The following is a 23091-nucleotide window of genomic DNA, read 5'->3' as shown; positions in this document are numbered from 1 at the left end:
ACGGATGAACTGATTTCGATGTGGTGGTTTCTGGCTATAATTGATAATAAATTGTTTTCAATGATGGTTTCACAAATTAAAATTATTTATATTCTAAATTTTAGAACTCGATTTTAACCTCGATTCTTCCGATGATCCAATTGGTTTTTTTTGTGATGTTACCATATAGAGTCTTAGTTTGTACTGTATTTTCACACGCCATTTTATCGTACAATCCGAACATATCCCCCCAGCCTTTAGGTCTCTGTCCGAGCATTCGATTGAATACGTGCTTCAGTTACTTCACAACGATTTGTTATAGAATTTGTTTGTGTAAATGTAAAAACCTGAATTGGCATTATATTTTTAAGCGTTAGGATTATACTTAATATACAAATATTTTTTTGTTAAAAAAATATTTTTAATTTAAGTTTTTTTTACTAACTTTACAGTTCAACTAGATTGATAATGTTAGAGTCGTTCGAGTGAAGTGTGCGCACTTAAAGATTTAGGACTCATGTCAAAATTAAACAGTACGTAATAAAGAACCCATGCATTATGCATATGATAAAGTATTTATTGAACCAATAATTTAAATGAAGTATATTACTTAACACACACACATACACATAGAACTTTGAAACTAAAAAAATAAATATGGTTAATGTGAAAAAATCAACATGCGCACACTTGACCCGCTTAGCGGGTAAGTGTGCATTCGTTCGGGCAAATGCGCCATTGTTTTTTAATAAACTTTTTAATAACGAATTATCTTGAAGACTAGATAATCAAATAATGAGAGATCGTCTTATAAATATAAAATCACATAAAACCAGATGACTAAATTGAACATAAAATAAATTTTTGAACTTTAAAAAAGAAACTTTAAAATTAGTTATTAATTTTACGAAGAATATTCGTGGCAGCGATCACATTCAAAACTACCTCCTTCATAAAAGGTACATTGTTCATATCACTAATAGTACATGCATTTAATACAATACGCGATTACCCGTGCACACTTACCCCAAACCGAGACTTTTGATAGATGCTTACATAACTTTACTCACACAGAACAGGCAGAATATCAAATCATATGAAAAAGAAAACCGATCTTTTGTTTCCAGTTTCTAACGACATTAGCAAGTTAAATTAGTTTAAGTGTACTTGTATTGTCATCTAATCCGATCTCTGTAAGTGGATCAAAAATAGCTTGCAAGATTTATATTTACATTTCCGTTTTAAAAGCGACAGTAAAGAAACCCATGATTTAAGTTAAAACTACCAAATTTAGGGATTTATTTATGCTTTTCCTCAATTAATTGTACTCAAACATTTTTTCTAGGAATTCATGACATGACTACTTAGTTACTTAACATTTTGTAATCGTATCTTTTTATAACTGCACAAAGAATGCGTAAAAAGTCATCTAAAATGTTTAAATGTATAAATTGATTTGGTCGCACTTTGCGTGCGTAATATGGTTTGTAATATACGAGAAATAAATCATAACCCTATTAAGTAGGTTTTTTACGTGTATAGCCCAGTTTAGACCTGCAAGAAAAATCGTGCAAGTTTCGGCGCTCGACTGACCACTTCGTACTTGATCACTTTACGGCCTCGCTGTATAATGCAACTTGCACGATTTTTATTGCAGGTCTAAACTTGGCTTATCATTTGAGAGGGCTTTTTTACGCTTTCTTTATCATTAGTCTCGTAAAAATCGGCAGCAGTTTGTGAACGATACTTTTTAATCAACAAACCAGCATCTAAACACGAATGACACAAAAACGCGTTAATCGACCTAGTGCCCAATCAACCAATTTGTCTTCGTGGGGCGCAATTTCCTTACAAATCCGCTTAACGATTAACGAATAACGACGTTAACTTTCATGTCTCGACGTTAATTGCATTCGGCCCCCTCAGTACGTCCTCGGTACATTTGATTACGCAGTCTTTATGCAGGCGACTGGTGATAAACTTAAATATTGCAATAGGTATTTGACACCATTAGCCATTAATTTGGTAATCCTAAAGGTATACTTATATTATTCTGAGGCCGTATTGTCTAACGCGCTGACGTTCGCGATCGCATTCACTATCTCTTCCTACTCTCGTCTGACGGATGTGTGACGGAAAGAAGTGGTGAAAATCTTTTAATATGATGTAAGTAGGAACCGATTCCTTTGAAACCGGTATTACTGAAGTCTGTAGTTAAGACTGAATGCAGAACAAACAAGCAGACCAACTCAATTTCGCATCCCTCTAATATAATAAATGTGAAAGTTTGTAAGTCTGTTTGTTTGTTTGTTTGTTACTTCATCACGCATAAACCGCTGAACCGATTTAGATGAAATTCGGTATACAGATAGTTTGCATCTCGGGGAAGGGCATAGGATAGTTTTTATTTCGGAAAATTCAATACTTCCCGCGGGATAGTGAAAACTGAATTCTAAGCGGACGAATTCGTGGGTAACGGCTAGTTTATATTATTAGTCTTATATTAGTACCTAGGTACTAATAGTTGGGTAAATATCGAGGAGAAGCTAAATGTTAATCTTCGTGCGGGTAAATCCGTAAACTTGGCATTCAACTTGCAATGACTCATTACGATCACTGACCAGTAAGTACATACCTATTTCTCAGGCTTTGCTACAAAATACTGTCAATGTAGGATGATAATCAAGAAACATTATATGTGTATGTGTATTTTATATGTACGTGTATTTTAAGTAAGTATAGTTTATAATATATGTATATATATTATATAATTGTCATAAATAAATTTCAGGACTGACCATTGAACTTGGCACCTTGGCACTTGGCACCCATTTAGATCTCACTTCTTTGGTCGTTAAAGACAACAATCAAGGCATATATATATCATAATATTGAACTTGGCTCTCATTTCACATTTATGTTTTGATGGGATATCATTACTTTTTTACAGAAATAATTAAATTTAAAAATTGTTATAAAATGATTAAAAATTTACTACTTTCTGATTTATTCCTTTGTATTCACCCATCTACCTATCTATCCGGATGCCAAATTTGAACTTTCTAGGTCATCTGAAACTGGGTTAGAATTTTTAGCTATAAATACCTAAGTGATAAAAATGAGGATTTTTTGATGTTAATATCTAAATAACCGTTTGAGGTGTGTTTATGAAATTTGGAGCACATACATATGTATTTCACAAGTCTCAATAAATGAGGCAAATTTGACATGTTATGTGAAATAGTTTTTGAGTTATGAGAGTGTCAATAGTGGCTCTAAATGGTTCGGGTAAAATTACACACGGTGCTGCTCGCCAGTTCTGTTATTTTGAACTTGGCTTGACACGCTACCGCGTGTCTAGATTTCGTATATAGCCGGACGCCATATTGTATTGTATTGGATGAAGACAAATATTGTCTTGGGTTAAAACTATTATGTTTCTTAAAGAAAATAATTATTTGGATTTAAACAATATTCCTGAGACTATGAATATTCTTGGTCAAAGAATACCTTTTTTTCCGTGTTTATTTAGCCGTTATTCAGTGTGCATTTTTTCATTGGCAACAAATAAATAATACTTATCTAAAATTGACCCAAGCTGTCATCTAATTAACTTATTTAACTCAATCATCTTATTCATCTGCAACCTTATTAGGACCTTGCGCAAGATCCAATTTGTTACCATCATCTTACCTCCTAGCTAACCTGACCTCCAAGCAGCAGTGCTTGCGCTGCTGTGTCCGGAGTGGAGAGCAAGATAGCTGACGAAACTACCGACACAAGAGGTATTCTATCTTAGCCATTTAGGTTGGTAACATCTGAAATCTTTTGATATCCATCACGTGGGTAAGTCCTTGCCATTGGGTGTACGAATAGCTCATTAACTTCATTGTCATAAAAAAATAACTGACTTAAAAAAGGGCATTCGTTCATGCGGTTTCTCTCAACAGTGACGACGGTACGAAACAAGATAATAAATTCCGTATACTATATATGAGTTGAAGTTAACCTCCGCGACCAGTATAGCTAGGCGGCGCGGCGCACGCGCATGCTAAGTTACCTGCAGCTTATTAAATACAAAGTACTTCCAAAGTGATATATTTCAACAACTAAGTAACTCCCTGTGATTGCTTAGCCTAGCTTAGTTAAATCATGAAGATCCAGATAGTGTGTTTTATGTTCCTTTGGAGCTATGCGCGTAAGTAAAGTATTAATACAATTGAAATAATTGCATAAAAAATAAATGACGGTTTGGGATTCGTAACCGGTTTGGTTGCGGACCTACGTTTGTATCATCTATATATGCAGAGGTTTGTTTCAATTGTAAGGTCGCTAATAGGTGATTGAAACTGAATAACTAGATATACAGAAAGATACAATGTAATATAGTTGCAATGTTTAACTTGACATGTACATTTTTTCCAGTTCACTTGTTCAATTTGACTTCGGAGTAGACTTTAATTTGATGTATTGGGTGTTCTTTGACACAAAAAAGTGCAAAAAATACTGTAGTTACAGTAACGTTAAATATATTGTTAAGTATTGTAAAAAAAAAAATTGTATTTAGCTGATAAAGTATGTACTCGTATGGTAGGGATATAAATATTGTACGCCCACATTGGGTAACTGTTGGAACTATTATATTATGTCATCTTTTGTACACAGTTTGACAATAAATAAATTCTATTATTCTATTATATTTGTCGGCATCCAAACTATACTGAGCGGCAAAAAATCTGGCCCTCAAATATATGCAGAATAGGTAATATTGTATGGAGAGTGGGCCACATTTTGGGCCGCTGAGTATATTAATTAATCTTTAACTGTTGATTAGAACGCTTTTATATTCGCTTCAATTGTAACTCTGTTTGTAACTGAATGTTTGTATGAAATCAGCTCTTAGGAGTCGATTTTAATCTTCTTCTTTTAGAGATATATAAGTATTCCTTCTTTTTTTCATCTACATCAAATTGTAAAAACTTTTTTAACAACTTTGTTTAAATGTTCTAAAAATAAAAATCATCCAAGTAAAGCGAATACAATAATTTATTCCTTAACACATTTATTATGATAAAAAAGCTTTGACGCGAAATTTACGAAAAAAGTATGTACGAGTACACACTGGGAAATCTCGTAATGTACTTAATGTAAATAAAATTATGTTTTTTGATCTGCTCGTAACAAAGTATACTTACCTTATCTAGACCAGCTCATAAATTCTTAGTAATATCTTACATGTTTTTTTTTTCATTTAACCTGTCGAACGCCCTGCGCGCCACAGTGGCGCGTATCTATACTCTATTTATTTTAACATTTGAAACTTAACAGTACAATTTGCACATGTTTTTAAATGAAACAACGAAACTGTTTAAAATTGTGTCAATTTCTATACTAAAAACATATTAAATACCGCTAATAAATACAGGTAGTAGGTATTTTTAGTCCACTTGTGTGCGAAATAGCGAGAAACATGTGTTACAATTTGGCCGTTAAGTCAAACCTTAAATTAAATGGATTATAAGTACTCGTGATTAGTCAATTTTTGTTACTAGTTTTGATCACTCTTTAACATAGGGTACTAGTCCAAAATTACCCAAAAAAGTCGTTGGTCGCGCGACGGGTTAAACTATCAAGTTTGTTAGAGAAATTACATTTTTATAATTTGACCCTAACGATCGATGCAATAAAAGTACAGGGTGTAATTTTAACAGATTTTAGTCAGTTCGATACCCGGGTGTGGCAATACGTACACACGCTCTTACATGAATTAAGAATGAATAGTTTTTTGCTAAACTATTTTACTTTCTTGATAGTTTATTATAGGTATAGACAATAGATAGGTAGATAGGTTAAGCTGATCGTTATATTTTTATTTAATTTAATTCTCAATTAAGAGAACTCTGTACCTACGAACAAGGTTACAGTGGATTGTTATTTTACTAACAGTGTAATCAAAATAATGTGAAATAACATTAAGTGGTTATATCTTACTCAGTGACCTTGTTGTTATCACTTAATTTGAATACCGGTTTTCTTTAACGAATAATTAGTCCCTAACCTAAATTTTAGGTTGTTGTCGCGATCATTTCAAAAATTTGATAGTGACACGTGTTCGAAAATATATGTCTTATGGTTTATTGTTTACTGAACCTAAAACACAGAGAATTAAATGCCTACAGGAGTACAAAGGCGAACCTATCCCTAAAATTTAGCGGTTAGGTTCGCCCTGTGGGTTCGCCTCTCTCGATCTCTTTAGGGCCTAAAGAGATCTTTTGCAGTTAACCTTTGAGCATTCTATTGTAACATGTTTAGTATCGTATAAGTACCTCTTTAAAATACTATACTAACTTTATGCTCAATCTTACCTTCTTTTTATGCAGATTTTATTTTAAAATGCTTTATTCTACCTACGGTCTCACTCCCGTGGAATTACAAATAGGCTAGTACTTACTTTAATCTACGTAAAATCATGCAATGGTACAATTTTCAAACAAAAGGTATCTAATTAAATAATTAAAGGCTCTCCACATTTTTCAACTCCATTTCCCAAAAGTTATACACCCGCAGTAAGCCGGGGAGTACTACGTACCTTACTAGTATACAATCTTACTTAGTAATATTATAAACGCGAAAGTGTATGGATGGATGGATGTTTGTTTTTATGTTTGTTACTCTTTCACACACTAAAACTACTGAACGGATTTGAATAAAATTTGGCATACCGGTAATATATACAAGTATCCCAAAGTTTGTCATTTGTATTTGTGTCTTTTGTTTTGTACAATAAAGAGTTTAAATACATACATAAATATTTTGGATTAACATATAAGCTATTTTTTATCCCGAAATAATGTACTTAGTTCCAGTGAGATCAAAAAACTTTTAAACTGGGTAAGTACAAATATAATTCTGCGCTAGCGAAGTCGCGGGCAAAAGCTAGTAAGTATATCATAATAAACCTTCCGTGAAAAATTATGTAACTGATGGTGAGCTCCTCATTTAAATCCGTTGCTAAGTTTAAAATGTCTAAGCGTACAGTCGGCGTCGAGTGACTTTATTTTATAACTATTTAAATAAAGATAGAACATGACGACATAGCTGTATCACACTAAGTTAAGGGTTATCAAATTAATTATGACGAGCATTGCTAATCATCGGCGGTATTTCCTTGTTTTAGTAACTTGCAAAAGCACTTAATAGTAAGAAATATTAGAAAATGTAAAATAATTGGATAATTAATTCAGGCAACCTATGATAGGTGTTAAACAATGTTTAATGTAACTAAAGTAGGTACCTATTTCAAAAACACAACCGGGGTTTTTTCGCGAGTAAGACTATTAACTAACGTGGTTTATCGAAATTAAATTTGCAATCGATAAAAAATAGGTACGGAGATTGAAGAAAGTTCACGTTATTTTTAAATTCTACATTCTAAGTCAAGGGTCAGCAACAGGCGGACCGCGGTCCGGCCGGACCGCAGAAGGCATAGCCTCGGACCGCCAAGTATCTAGCCCAAGACCGTCGAAGTCACTTTTCACACTAAGTTACCTACTTAGCTACTTATTTTGTATAGTGTATACATACCTTTCTTATTAAATAAATAATACATTATCACAAAAAAAAAATTGGACGTTGATAAAATTTTAAACAGCAAAATACTTAAAACTAATTGCATACCCGTGTTCTAAGTCTTCGAACGGAATGTGAGTAACAGTCATACAACAGACAAAGCGCAGCGGAAACCAATAGAGCTATAGAGACTTGAAATTTAGATGACATTATTTTTTGAAGCACTGACTATAAAACTGCACTTAGAATGATGCTCACTCCAGCGGTTTACATCTACTAATATTGGATGGAGTGTCATCACATCTTAGTGAGATTCTTGCCTCAGTAAACAATCGATATTCACAACAGTATGATTATCAATAACGAAAGCTAAATCACAAAGTTTCATAGTTATTGACACTCAAAGAAGAACTACTTAGTCGATTTTAACTAGGTATTTGCAAAAAAATTAGACACCATCAAACAAAGTTCACGAATGATCGGTTACGAGTGTTTTTGGCTGCACAAATAATGTTGTGATGTTGCAAGTAAGCCGCACAATTTCTGAATAGACTTTAATGAAACCAGAAAGTATTAAAATAATTCTGCTTGACAACTCGAATGTACATAACTGGGGTCATAATACCTTCCATAATCGAAGTATTATTGGTCTTATCAACCTTATCTGTGGGACAAACCATGTTGAGATGTACCTATTGTTTTTAAACTTGTTCGATTTTCCTCAATAACTACGACGACGGCTACCTTGTGAATATTGTATGTAGGTATCAAGTATTGATACAAACAATATAAATTTAACATAAACATCTACGTTATAGTGTAAGTACTTGATTAAATACAGATTACAGAGTGGCACATTTGGATCGGTCAGTATGGACAAGTCTGAAACTATAAGACATACAAAGATCTGTTCTTAGGAACCATGTCATCGATTTTTGTGGCGAGAAAAACTGCATACATACATACTTTAAAAAAATATACTCAGTACGGGAACTGAACCCGGCTGTATTGAAAAATAAAACTTACATTATTTCTATTTTGATATTGATATCAATTGCTATGAACTATGATACCTAAAGTGAATAAAATTAATTCTATTCCATATCATTTAATTTAATAAAGTAGTTGTTCGAGGTTTCGACCATTTTAAAGTACCTAGTGCGTAAAATTGTCTTCATGATTGATTACATTTCGCTCTGCACTGGTGTCGTAGCTTGTTTCATACACTGCTTTCACTTATTTAATAACATTTCGCTAATTTTGTTATCTACGATAGTATTATCTTGAAATCAGAATTAATTAAACCTACAACACGATGCTTTAATTAATTACATAAACACATAAAAAATAAACCATTTTGAAATTACTATTCAGTTTAATAAAATAAACTTATATAAGTATATAAATACAAAGTTAATCAAAAATTAATCAAGTAAGGAGTTGTTCTCAAAAATTTAAGGTATGAGCCATCTTCCTCAAGCCGTCCCTGAAATACCTCACAGAATTGCCTCATAGGTACAGACGCCGTATTGCCTAACGATTCTGACACACGCGGTCACAATCAAATGACAGTTTTCGCATACGATCAGAAACATTAGACAATACGGCCTTAGGTCGGTAACCGATTGTACAGCCTGGTAGATTTTGTAGATTTAGGGGCTGTTTCACCATCCATTGATTAGCGTTAACCGACGGTTAAATGTGATGCCGTCTCCGTCTATTCGAACAAAACAAATAGAGACGGCATCACACCTAACCGCCAGTTAACACTAATCAATGGATGGTGAAACAGCCCCTTAGAGTAGGTGTCTTATTTGGAGAAAGTCGAAGAACTGGCTAACTTAAAGGTGAATATTACTCGACCGTAAACGATGCTGGCTGCCGGCAGCCAAGTAGCTGAAATACAAGGTACTATAAAAAATAGAAATAGGAGGAAAGGAGAGTAACTATAGTTACAGTATATAAAAAAATATACTATAATAATATGATTTTTTTGTTATGTCTGGCAAACTTTTTGGACCCAATTTTATTTAAGTTGGCACATTACACTTTCAGATTCTTCCTGCGTTACTCCTCTGGGTGCGACAAGTGAGTGCGTCTCTCTCTACGACTGTGCACCGCTATTAGCTTCCTTCGAGCAGCGCCCCTTACCCAGCCATGTGGTCAGCTTTCTGAGGCAGTCCTCTTGTGGATTCGAAGGCTACGTGCCGCAAGTGTGCTGTGGGCCACTGCCTGCGCAAACGTCAACATCTACGGTAAGAATGTCAAGTGTTTGAGTGGGTGTCAGAAACATGGATCTCAAATTTTTCGCCGATAATATTTTTTCCAAATGATTAAGTTCCCAACTGTTTCATTATGGACGAACGATTTTTTTAAACGTACCTAAGTAACTTCACGGATTGTTATAAAATTAACCTAACTTAATCTTACCTATACGGTTTTACAGGATAGTCCTGTAATACAGAGTGCCCCATTTAGATCATTCATTATGGGAAACTCTGAAACTAGAGACATACGAAGAATCGATTTTAGTAACAAGAAAAACTTGTTCTCCGTAGGTACGGGAATTGAACCAGGTCGTTTCTTTCTTTCTTTCTTTATTTATGTAAGTTTTATTTTTTAAAACGCCCGGGTTCGATTCCCGAGTTGAGTACAAGTTTTTTTTTTAAATGTATGAATGCAGTTTTCCTTGTTATTAAAATCGATGATATGGTTCCTAAGAACAGATCTTTGTATGTGTTATAGTTTCAGTCAGACCTTCCCATACTAATCTAAATGGGCCATTTTGTATATCGTGAATAGTTTAGTTTCAGAAAAAAAATTGGTTGTCCATTATGAAACAGTTCACAGTCCACATAATCATTTGGGAATAATATTTTCGGCGAAAACCCAGAATCTCCAGAAATATGTAGATATATTCATTCATCTGAATCCAGAATAGACGAAAATAGGACTTTTTTATGGACTAGTTTTTGAAGACTGTATTTGCACTGTCAGCCAAACAACATATCCGTCAAAAATTTCAAATCCATCCGATTACTAGAAGTGGATGAAAATCGTTTTACATGATTTGACCTTAAGCCCATTTTAGACTAGCAAGAAAAATCGTGCAAGTTGGATTACATTGAGATTCCATGAAGCGAACAACTTTAAAGTGGTCAATCGAGCGCCGCAATGTAATGCAACTTGCATGATTTTACTTGCAAGTCTAAACTGGGCTTTAAAGATTGTAACAACGTACTCGTATATCTTCACAACGTCGTGTTGTAAATTTCCAGCCAAGACCCAGACCGCGACCGACACGGCCTCCCAACAACAACAATGGCCAACGATCACCAGTAGAGGCCGAGGACTCGTCACCAGCACCGAGCGACGTCTGTGGAATCGACACCCAAGGAGACAGGATATACGGGGGACAGTTCACTGACTTGGATGAGTTCCCGTGGATGGCCTTGATGGGTTACCGGACTCGTAAGTGGAACCAATAACTTGGCGTACAAATGATTCCTGTTTTCTGATTATTAAAAAAAAATCCGGGCAAGTGCGAGTCGGACTTGCGCACCGAGGGTTCCGTACACATTTATAGGTATGTCAGTAAACGGTAATCGTGTCTTGAAGATATTTCTCGCTTTTTCTTAGGCAAAATGTACGCAGTGTGGGGTCAGATTATTTTGGTCATTGATATTTACAGACAGACATAAAAAATCAAGATTTTCAGACTTTTCTAGTTGGTTGTGTTATAATAGCTATGTACCTTCATACCAAATTTCAAGATTCTGAGTTCACGGGAAGTACCCTGTAGGTTTTGATTCCCTTGCGAGTTTCAAAAATTTGCGGAAATTTGCAGCATAAACGGCTGCATCTTTTGATTGCGTTGGCTTAGAAGTTTGATTTTTTCACAGCTCCAAGGGACAGTAGACTTCCGTATTTCGTAGCTTGATACCTCCACGCGTTCCCGTGAAAAAAGGTCTTGACAGACAGACAGACAGACAAAAAGTGATCCTATAAGCATCCTCGCCTTCATTGTGTGAGATTTTTACGTGTTCCAGGATCAATCTGATTTTAAGATTAATAATAACTAACTAATGTGAGTTTTATAGTTTATATCTACCTGAGGGTTTGTGATAAACTAATTCTTCGCAGACGAATTTGCGGGAAACTACTAGTTTATTATACATTCAATTTCATTTTACCTTTCCCTGCTGCTATAACGGCTTAGGCATATAATAATACCTATGCATTCTAAAATACGCCAATTATAAGTTTAAAGGTGACCGGTAAAATGAAAACATCCCTTAATTTAGTACTCGTCAAACTGCAAATGCGCACTTTCGAGTCCTCCGCAAACATTCCTTGCCAATTCATCATGTGTAAATGAAATGGGTTTTATTGAAAACTGAACGAGTAACTTAAAGTTTCTGTGTGGTTTAGTAACATTATTTTGTAAGTCTGCTGGTTCATTTGTGAATGCAAACTTAATTTAGCGTAAAATAACATACTCTTAGTAATCTGATTGCTGGTTTATCAAATGAAAGTCTTTGAGTAACACAAGATAATAAGTGTAGTAGGCCTTTAACTGCCTCTAAGTATTCCATTGGACGGGTTGATAGTTGGGGCTTATTTGGTGTGTGCAAACGCTCTGAAGAAGCAAGATCGACTGCAGGTGTATTGAAACAAGACGGGAGATATATTTCTACTGTTGAACAAAGGTTAGAATGCGTCAATAAACGACAACAGAACTTACCAACTGTAAGCCACCGGCCGTATGTAATACACCGGTTAGCTGCAACTCTTGTGATGTCGTTAGTTGTTGATCACATCCCAAGAGTTGCGCTAGTTGCACTAAATGTAATAGGAGGCCTCGCAACTTCTCACTTTCCGATCGTAGTGGCCTTTCGAGAGCCTGTCTTCCCCAACAACATTACCTGCTTACATTTAAATATTAACCATTATATTATCTATTTATAGCATCTGGAAGCATAACGTATCAATGCGGCGGAGTACTGATCAACCGTCGGTATATACTGACTGCTGCTCATTGCGTCACTGGAGCTATCACTCGGGAAGTAGGCACCCTGTAAGTAAATTTTTCTGTGAAAAAAAAAATCTTTCTTCTACTATCTCGCTCGATGCATGCGGGCCGACTAGTTATGCATAAATTATTTGAATTATTTCTGTTAGTTCCGAAAGAGTGTTGACGTCTCTTGATGAGAGCTAAACATAGATGTCGCGAGTGCTGCTGCTTAAAGTAGCGTAGTAGGAAAAAAGCAACCTGAGATATGAAATTTGTGTCTAGACTTCTCTTTTTCTGGTTTTTCTGTGCATCCATGTCTCAGTTTGTATATTCGATACGGTTTTCACGGGATGACCGTAAAAGTGACAAATTTGGAATTGAAATAAAAAATACAAAAAGACTCCGAAAAACCATTCATGAAAGTTCTTAGTTAAAAAAAGCTCAGTGAAAATCAAAAAACCTAATTTAACAACTCTGGTATGCATTATTTTTCATTTTATTTTTAACATTGTTTATCACAAATTATTTAATTTCATCATCAAAAATCCTAAAATTGTACCTTGCCTCCAGTATTTTCATATCTATGTAAATTACATACGTTACCCATAAAAGAGTAACGTGTCTGAGCAACTGACTATAACGAACCTAAATCAATGGAGCTAGAGAATTTTCCACAGGAGTGAAGGTATGGGGTACACCTTAAATAAAAACACATTACATTTATAATCTTTAGAGTGACAGTGCGTCTGGGCGAATACGACTTGCAAAGCGAAACGGACTGCATGAACGACTCCTGCGCAGACCCGCCAGTAGAAGTGCCAGTAGACAGCTCCCATCCCCACTCCGGCTACTCCGATAGTAACAGCGACAAGAGAGACGATATTGCGTTAGTCAGGCTCGCGCAGAGGGTGAAATACTCATGTAAGTATAATGCTCATCCTTATATCATGATCATCATAATCATTATCATCATCAGCCGGAAGACGTTCAGTGCTAAACAAAGGCCTCCCCCTTAGAACGCCACAATAAACGACATCTCGCCACTCGCCGCTGCATGCACTGGTTGCCCCCAACTCTCACGATGTCATTAGTCTATCTAGCTAGTGGGATGCCTGACGACACTTCGTCTTCCGGTTCGTGGTCATCATCATTTGAACAACTCATTGCAAACAAAGGGCCGACACGCACCTGTGATACCCCTCGTGTTACGAATGTCCATGGGCGGCGGTGATTGCTTTCCCATCAGTTGACCAGCATGCTCGTTTACCCCCTCGTATACATATATAATATACATATATTAAAACAACGGGAGATCCATTAAATAACTACGTGGAACAACTTTGGAGGTATTTCGAAAGGTTCTCACCTTCTCGCGAGATTTCGCCGGACCATCCCTAAATCTCTGGTGAGATTTTGCTAAACTCAATATTTTTAGTGTGAATCCATGTTTAGTTGTAGATGTTTTGATTTTGATCGGGTGGGTTTCGGCTTGATCGCCTATCCTTCCCCTAAGCGCCTCGCGTAAATTTATTGAGGCCCCCAAAGAAGTAACATTTGAGAGCACAACCAAATAATCATCATTATCATATCAGGCGTAGGACCTCTGAGCATACACAACCAACTAATAACTAAACTAACCAACCAAATAAATAGATATCAATCTTGGGACACTTGAAATCAATTGACCTAGTCCCAAACTAAGCAAAGCTTGTACTATGGATACTAGGCAACGGATAAACATACTTATATAGATAAATGCATACTTAAATACATATTAAACATCCAAGACCCGAGAACAGACATTCGTATTATTCATACAAATATCTGCCCCGGCCGGGAATCGAACCTGGGACTTTTAGCGTTGTAGTCAGGTTCTCTAACCACTTGGCCATCCCGTCGTCAAAATAATGTCTCTGTCTCTGGTTAGTATTTCAATCACTACAAAACAGAACAGATACAAAATTCAGATCTATTGTCAAGAAGACATTAATATCTAAGACGTATTATAAAGTTAATGATTATATCATGGATATTTGGAAATAATTCTGATCCGCATTAGCGATCCGAAGTTGTGTTAAATACTTGTGATGTATAGATACGAGCACGAGTATCATTTAATAATAATGTAAATCTGTTTATAAAATATACCTCGTTGAGTTTCTTGCCGGATTCTTCTCAACAGAGGTTTTTCCGAACCGGTGGTAGGTAGATTTTTTTTGACATTCATAAGTTATAGCCTAAATTGAATAAATATATTTTGACTTTGACTTTGACTTTATGGTATAATTGCCTTTACAGACTACGTGCAGCCGATTTGCCTGCCCGATGGCCGCTCACGCCTGACCGTCGGCAACGACGTGTTTGTAGCCGGCTGGGGAAAAACCCTAAATGGTATGATTGTTATTGATTTTGTTAATTCTCTTGCTGCCGTGGAACTGCGTTTTACAAATGTTACGTAAGCATTTGTGGTTTTGGTTTTACATTCAGTTTATTGTACGTTGCTTTTCGTTTCAATTAACTGCTGAATTTAGTACCTATGATGAAGATTCACGAAACCAAAAAGAAGATTAAAATTAACCCTAAGCATATTATTATATGAGATGTATTTAATCGAAAATTATTTGCTTGCGGTAGGTTACTATTAAACGTTATTTTATCTATTTTTATTACAGGTCGCAACAGCCCCGTCAAACTGAAGCTTAAAGTGCCGATCTTTGAAAAGGAAAACTGTATCAAAAAATACCGTACTCTAGGTGCCGAGCTTACCAGTAATCAGATCTGCGCTGGAGGGAAGTTCGCAGAAGACGCATGTAGAGGAGACTCCGGTGGACCTCTTATGAGGGCCAAGAACAATGGGGTTTGGGAGTCCGTCGCAGTGGTATCCTTTGGCTACGGTTGTGGCAGAGACGGATGGCCGGGAGTGTACACTTCTACCGCGAATTATCTTGACTGGATCAGGTCTACGTTGCAATCGACTAATGTTTAGTATATTGAGTTTCGCCACTTTGATGTTAGCCAATTTAACAGTTTTAATCGAACCACGAATTATATTTGACATAATTTTATGTGACGTAAACCGCGATACCTACTTATACTTGGTTTGGATTTAACTAAATGTAAACAAAGTTCAGTTGCCAGATTTGGTACCTACATTCAAGGATTTAAAGCATTTTACTTATCTAACATTGTAATACAAACTAGACTAGTGTATTTCAATACAGAAATGTAAATGTTTAGATAGTTTAATGTTTAAGACACCAATTGACATTGTTTTGTTTACATTTAGTTAAATACCTTTCCGAACCAAGTATAGTCTGCTCGTGATTATGATACAAGTAGATGCGTCGAACGAAATAATGGGATGTCATTTTTAAAGGATATAAGCGTAGGTATTGAGAGAAGGTAGAAGGTAAGGGAAATTAGATAGCGTATTATCCCCTATCTCATAAAATAGCTGCTAAATTTTGTATGAGTGAAATCTTATTTTGACATTTATTAAGCCTTCACATGAAACAGACAAAATTTAGAAGGGTAATGCAGAAGGGTAATTCTTTAAAATTGATTTAATGCATGGACATTGATAATTGGGAATGCTGTGATTAAAATAATAATACATTTTTAGAAATTAACTAATTGGATACGAGTACGACTACAAAATGTATTTTCGAAAAAAATGAAGTAGTACAATATTATTTGTGACATCAGTCAGTAGTACGGTTAGTTAAAAGAAAAAAAAACTCAATAATGTGATAAGAATGATTTGGACAATATTAAACACTGAAGATTGCACATTTTAACTTTACTTTTATTTTAGTACGTCATTAGGTAGGTAAGATATAATGGGACAATTTTGATTTGTTTAAAAAAAAACAAAAGGGCTGTAATAAACAATTGTTCTCTAGTGTTAATTTTAGAAGAATGTATAATTTTAAGTTTATACATGTATTGTTTTTTCTGCTAGCCGTACCGGGTAGACTGGATTTTAAAACCTCATTCTAATGAATCGATAATCGTAATCGATATCTAAAAATTACGTATGAAAATTCAAGAATAAATATACTATACAGCACAGTAATGACTTTTATTTTATAAATCACAAGGTAGTTTCTTCTCGAGGCTTTGCCTCCGTGAAAACCTACACAACATTGCCTGTGTAACCAGCGGGAATTACGAAAAAAAAAAGTTCTTTGTACACCCTTATGATCTTCAAGAAAGACGTCTGCCAAATGCCTAATCTCTTGCTACTGGCTTAGGCTGTGCTTTGTCTGACCGTCTGTCCGTTAGTCACGTGGCTTATTCTTTGTACCTACTTATAAAAGGGGTGCCCCTTGAAATGTCGACAAACTATTTATCGAATTTCATTTTATCGAAAACAATTCATAGAATATTCAATAATAATATTTTCTGTTGGAGTAATTTCACTTTATCGACTATTCATTACATGTTAAAACAATTATTAGAACAAGGGTAGGTACAAGGATTATTATTTGCTTAAAAATACACTTCATCAACTATTCATGAGACAGAAAAAAACAGACAGGTAAATATTAGCTATATCACCCATTTGGTGATATTTTCTGGATTTACTAGCAATCAAATCATGTTCATGAATTAAAAGAAACCTTTTTGTTCTTAGAAACACTTCTAATTAGGTATCATTAGATCTAAAAACATAAATAAAATATAATTGCATAGTTGCACCATCAAGTAGAACGAAGTACAGGAAAAAACGACGAGCGTGACCATAGTGAGACCAGTTTCTAGGTAATTGTGAGCCAATACACGAATAATTCAACAGTTATTATCTCTAAACTTAAAGCCCGTTGAGATATGTATTTTTATGAATAAAATTATCCGAAATACGAAAGTTAAAACCGGCCAAGAGCGTATCGGACACGCCCAAAATAGGGTTTCGTAGCCATTCCGAAAAAAAAAGCAATATTTTTCTAAGGATTTAGTATTTTATACGGAATCTTCCAAGTTTAGGTATATTTTAATACCTTAGGCTGCTATTTACTCTTAAACTACTAATAATTCTCAAGCAAACTTAGCCATTATAGGGGGAGGGGGGACGCTCGATTTTAATGAAAATTTGCACTTTAAAGTTGAATATTTCGCAAACAAATCACTGAATTGAACTTCGAATCGTCTTAGCAAACCCCTAATGGTTTTAAAATACCTATCCAATGATACCCCACACTATGGGTTGGATAGAAAAAAAATCACCACCACTTTACGTCTATGGGAGGTACCCTAAAATATTTTTTTGAATTTTTTATTGTACAACTTTGTCGGCATAGTTTACATAATATATATCCGTGTAAAATTACAGATTTCTAGCACTGATACTCCCTGAGCAAAGCCGCGGACAGACAGACAGACAGACATGGCGAAACTATAAGTGTTCCGTTTTTTCCATTTTGGCTCCGGAACCCTAAAAATGAAATCATAGAAAAATAACTGACGATCAGTGTCTAAGACGTTCCATTTGATGTGAAATACCAAGACACTGATATATTATCTGAACTGATATCCAATGTCGTGACCACTGTAACATAAACAGATATAATCAAACTAACTGGTCTGCCAGTAATTATTACTAATATATATGTATGTACACAAACATCACGCCTGTATTGCCAAATGAGGTGGACAGAGCATACGAAAAATTACGGCTTCGGAGCCACTTTTAGCAATTTTAGGTTTTAAGTTTGTTAAGTTTGACAAAAACGGTACATAGGACAGGTTGCGACACCACACGGGTATATCTATGTATACCGATGTTAAATTGCAATAGAGCCAATAAGACAACGAAATTATTTGGTATTCATATTCAATGATGCATTTTACTATGTTTGTTGTTTGTAGCAGCCAGCCTCTAAAATTTTTGTGAATGATTGAAGAATAGTGTCATCATCATCATTATCATTATCAGCTGCAGGCCGTCCACTGTTGGACATAGGCTTCCCTAATAGACCTCCAGTTTCTTCGCTTGGCAACGGCCTGCATCCACCGTGAACCCGCGGCTTTAACCTAGTCAGTCATCCGTTCATCTCGTTTATGGACGTCTTATGTGGCGTTCTTTCGCCGCTAACGGCCATCTGTTCTTTCCTTTGGGCTATAATTATCATTAATTATTATTATTAACTGTCCAGGTTTATGGAACTCCCTACCGATAGACTTGAGGCATTGCCTATCTTTAAGTCTATGCTTAGAGAGCACTACCTATCAGTCATCTTGCGTATGAATGTTATAATTAGCTTATTTACGAGTATATGTGTTATGGTATCTATATACGTATGTATATTGTATGTGTTAGTTTTATGTATTCTTGATATTGCTCTTATCTACTGTAAATTGCACCACCTGCTAAAATGTATTCCGTACTTTTGTCCATTGTAAAGGTTGCCTGGAAGAGATTGCTCTGAAGCGATAAGGCTGCCTACCTTAGAAAAATCTCTATGTACCTGTATTTTCTGTACTGCTTCCTGTGTTGGTGTGCAATAAAGAGTTATAGTATTGTAAAGAAACTAAGAAAAATCCATCTTACTTCATCCTCGACTGTGTCGTTATTAGTATCTCAATCCTTTTTATCTCTTCTCGATAGCCTTATTTTTGTAATAATAATTTAAACTCCTACTCGATATTTGCCGCAAAAACACATTTCGTCGATATGATTAGTATGTTTACGTGCAAGTCCAAAATACTCCCATTAAGAACGTTATCATCACCAGTTAAATGAATATGATTTACTCCTTCGACCCTTTCCCGTGATCGTTCGGGTGTAAATGTGAATTGTGCTCCCAAAAGTCATCAAGGATTCCCACTTCGACGAAACAAAGAAATTCAATTAGACGCAACGTATCATTTGCATATAGGTGTCACTGGCAATCAAATTAAATGGGGCGCTGACAATTCTATGTGCATAATTTAATCATTAACCCTTTCAATGTTATATGTGCTTGGTAAACTTAAAGTTTAAATACCCACGATGTAAATGTGGATTTGTAATATTTTTGGATAACGTAGTGGCTAGCTCACGTGTCATGCCAGTAATAATGCTGGCTGGCAAAGCTTTTTTTTTAATATATAAAATAGGCTTACGTTTGGCCTCAATCAAGCTGGTCTCTAGTCAGATAATAATATTTCATTTGTATGAAAACGAGAAAATCTAAAGACCCCATCCTGTATATTTTTCTCAGCCCGATATTCATACTAAACAGCATGAAAATGCTTATTCATTTTAAACGCATTTCAAGACATCTTTTGGTAAGTTTTAAAATTGCTACAAGTATAAAGTGATGTGTTAGCCAGTTAAAGGGCATTGGCTCGTTGGAATAACTGTCAATGGGCAAAATGTAAAAAATATGGCCAAGTGCGAGTTAACGCCCGTGGAGAGGCTACCGTAAGTATTTTCCTAGATATTACATTGTAATTTTTATGTTACCTACTTTTAAAGATAGAACTGATAGGTTTCCTGTATTTTATGCAAAATGTCAGGCTCAGTTGTTACGAAGATAAGATACAATGCTAAATAAGTATTAAATAAGTAAGAAAAATAATCCCCTGGATATGTATTTTTTTTGTTAAACTCACAGCGTATAACAAAACAAATATTAATCACTTTTATTTACTTCCCTCTGCATCATTTTACCATGCCTTGTCTATTTTGTCCCAGACCCGAGATCGGGTATCCAGTTATCTTGATTTGGTAATTTCAGAAGTGGTTAGTCAAAGTCAGATTCAACTCCAATGTACAAAGCTTTTACTGTAAACACGATTCCCCTGTGTTCGTCTACAGCGTTGAGTTATTGGTAGCGAAGCAGAGATGAAGCATTTTATTCCCCGCGTGCATGAACGCTCAAGAAATCCGAGTGAAAAATATTTATAACTTCTCTATTCATCTACAGGAAGATATATGGGAAACATTGATTATACGCGAGCGTGATTTTGAAGTTTTGGGGCACAGATAAAGAATTTATCTATAGCGAGAATTCTATCATGGTAACATGTCGTCTACGTTAAATATAAAAGGCGCCTTTTGGTTTCAAAATGATTAGTTGGTTTTGATTTTAATGTAAACATTTCGTAAAAATACTATCATTTCTAAAATTCGTTACATTTTTGCCAATCTAACCCGCACCTAGATAAATTTGTCGGAAGTTTGTTAAAAACAAGTCGTAAATCGCAGCCGTGAGTACATAGTACATTCATTTTTTCCGGGAGATAACAAATACGCGAAGGGGAAACTCCAATCGGAATCTAAAAATTACGACAGTTTAAAAGTAGGTGTCATTTACATAAAACTACTATATCGGAAATGATAAACAGCCTCGCGCGCCCCATTTGTTTGTTCATATGAAATTGATATATTTTGCGCGAGTGCGCCAGGAATATTTGCCGATCACATTGAGATTCAACCGGCGCCACTAAAAAATCTAACCCCATTTCAAAGAAACAAGTATACTTCATTTATAAACCGTGCTGTTTGCTTTCCTAAAACAACTATGTGTAAATTTCCTGCTTAATAGGTTTTCTATTGTAATTGAATAATTTTTACGTTTCTTACATTGCACATACCGCCTTCGTTCGTTCTAGTCAGTCCTGAATAGTTTTTAATTAACTATATTAGACACTTTTTCTACGGGTGTGGCTAGAGACAAAGTGTAAACCCTTTAAGATCGTTTATACCTGCTGAGCTGGCAACGTTGCATTTTTGTTAGTTTTTCTCGATTATTCCATAAAAATTGACTGAAAATTAAAAATGTGGTCCGTAAATAAACATTTGTTCGTTTTAGGGTTCCGGAGCCAAAATGGCAAAAACGGAACCCTTATAGTTTCGCCATGTCTGTCTGTCTGTATGTCAGTGCGTCCGTCGATCCGCGGCTTTGCTCAGGGACTATCAATGCTATTTTGCACGGACATATATGTGGGAACCAACAAACGTACATCATCTCATCACGCTTCAATACACGCATACCACACTCCACATATATATAAACTATGCCGACAAAATAGTATAATACAAAACATTAAAAAAAAATTAAGGTACCTCCCATAGACGTAAAGTAGGGGTGATTTTTTTTCTCATCCAACGTGTGGGGTATCTAAAAATATTAGTAGTTTAAGAGTAAATAGCAGCCTAAGGTATAAAATATACCTAAACTATGGAAGATTCCGTATAAAATATGAAATCCTTCGAAAAATATTACTTTTTTTTTTCGTAATGGCTACGGAACCCTATTTCGGGCGTGTCCGACACGCTCTTGGCCGGTTTTTTAAGAATGAACTAACAAAAATGCAACGTTGCCAGCTCAGCAGGTAGATATAAATAAACGCTCCTAAAACTATAAAAATATGAACAGCTCATAATAATGGTAAAAGTCATCTAGTCCATAGAAAATATAGTTAGATACGACGTCTAGCAACAATTTTACTCACGCTATGCCCTTGTTAAAGGATAGTAAACATAACGTGCAATTTATCACTCATAGTAAATCACAAAATACAATACAATTACACTTCATCGACAGAAGTAACATGCAGTTTTAAAAACAGATTGTTATCACAAAGTGTATAAAAGGTACGATGCAGGAAATAGTTATAATATTTTTCCATTAGTTGCTAAACTTCGTAAATTATAATGAAGCGCGAGCACCATTTAGTGAATAATTTATGTTTTATCGTTACGTTTATCAAAATTACTAGTGGAGAGGTATGTTTAAATGTAAATACTGAATATACATACATGTTGCAGTCACTTGGTTTATAGAATGATCTTAGTATAATATTACAGTTAGTATCTTTATAATCCTAAGGACGTACATGCGCAAAGAGCATCTTCATGCAATATGTTGATAGTATTTCATTATTCTGCACGATGCAGTTCGCTTCATCTTTCTTTAAATTAATTACTAAGGGAGGGAATTCGCTTCCATCATCAGTATTATATAATATGGATTATTTTTTTCCTTTCGAGGTAGAGAGTCCAAGTAGAGATAAGTGTGAAGAAATTATATTATTTTATATCTTCACAGATATGTTACGGCGCTGAGTTTTCAGAAGATGTGGTGGGATGCCCAGATTTTGAAAACGAGTATCTCATATGTGATACGCTTCGTCTGGGCATGGTGGAGGGTAAAGAGGCAGAACTAGGTTTGAACGGGGTTATTGAAGTATTTAGTGACATCGATGAAGGAGCAGAGGTAAAGAAAGCAGAAGAAATTATTAACTATACTTACACTAAAATGCAAATACGTAACGTCGTAAATACCAAGCTAAAGTCATAAAAAGTCTATGGGAAAAACGTTTTTCCGTAAAGTTTTGACAGGTCATAAATAGTACCTACTACGGTGATAATGTGGTACACCATCAACCGTATTTATATTCTCTTGTTCATTTTCTTAGTTTATGGTATTATAATTATGTATTGCGTATTCAGGTACATTTCTATTACTGACTTTTCTTAATTCTTGTTAACCGACTTCAAAAAAGGAGGAGATTATCAATTCGGTTGTATTTTTATTTTT

General features: G+C 35.2%; 2 protein-coding genes across 2 annotated transcripts; both read left to right on the top strand.

The window, feature by feature from the left end:
* Positions 1 to 3920: 3920 nt before the first annotated feature.
* LOC141432137 (phenoloxidase-activating enzyme 1-like) lies at positions 3921 to 15925 on the top strand. The gene is made up of 7 exons (XM_074093587.1): positions 3921 to 4177; positions 9604 to 9803; positions 10827 to 11019; positions 12517 to 12625; positions 13296 to 13483; positions 14861 to 14953; positions 15235 to 15925. The coding sequence occupies exons 1-7, from the start codon at positions 4132 to 4134 to the stop codon at positions 15546 to 15548; spliced, it is 1143 nt and encodes a 380-aa protein (XP_073949688.1). The 5' UTR covers positions 3921 to 4131; the 3' UTR covers positions 15549 to 15925.
* A 6240-nt stretch (positions 15926 to 22165) lies between these two features.
* On the top strand, positions 22166 to 23021 carry LOC141432138 (uncharacterized). Its single transcript, XM_074093588.1, has 2 exons — positions 22166 to 22277; positions 22600 to 23021. Exons 1-2 carry the CDS (start codon positions 22206 to 22208, stop codon positions 22849 to 22851), a joined length of 324 nt encoding a protein of 107 aa, XP_073949689.1. The 5' UTR covers positions 22166 to 22205; the 3' UTR covers positions 22852 to 23021.
* The last annotated feature ends 70 nt before the right edge of the window (positions 23022 to 23091 follow it).

The sequence above is a fragment of the Choristoneura fumiferana genome, chromosome 10, assembly GCF_025370935.1.
Source record: "Choristoneura fumiferana chromosome 10, NRCan_CFum_1, whole genome shotgun sequence".
NCBI classification, from domain to species: domain Eukaryota; kingdom Metazoa; phylum Arthropoda; class Insecta; order Lepidoptera; family Tortricidae; genus Choristoneura; species Choristoneura fumiferana.
The sequence above is the reverse complement of the archived record's forward strand: the minus strand, read 5'-3'. Positions and strand labels throughout refer to the sequence as shown.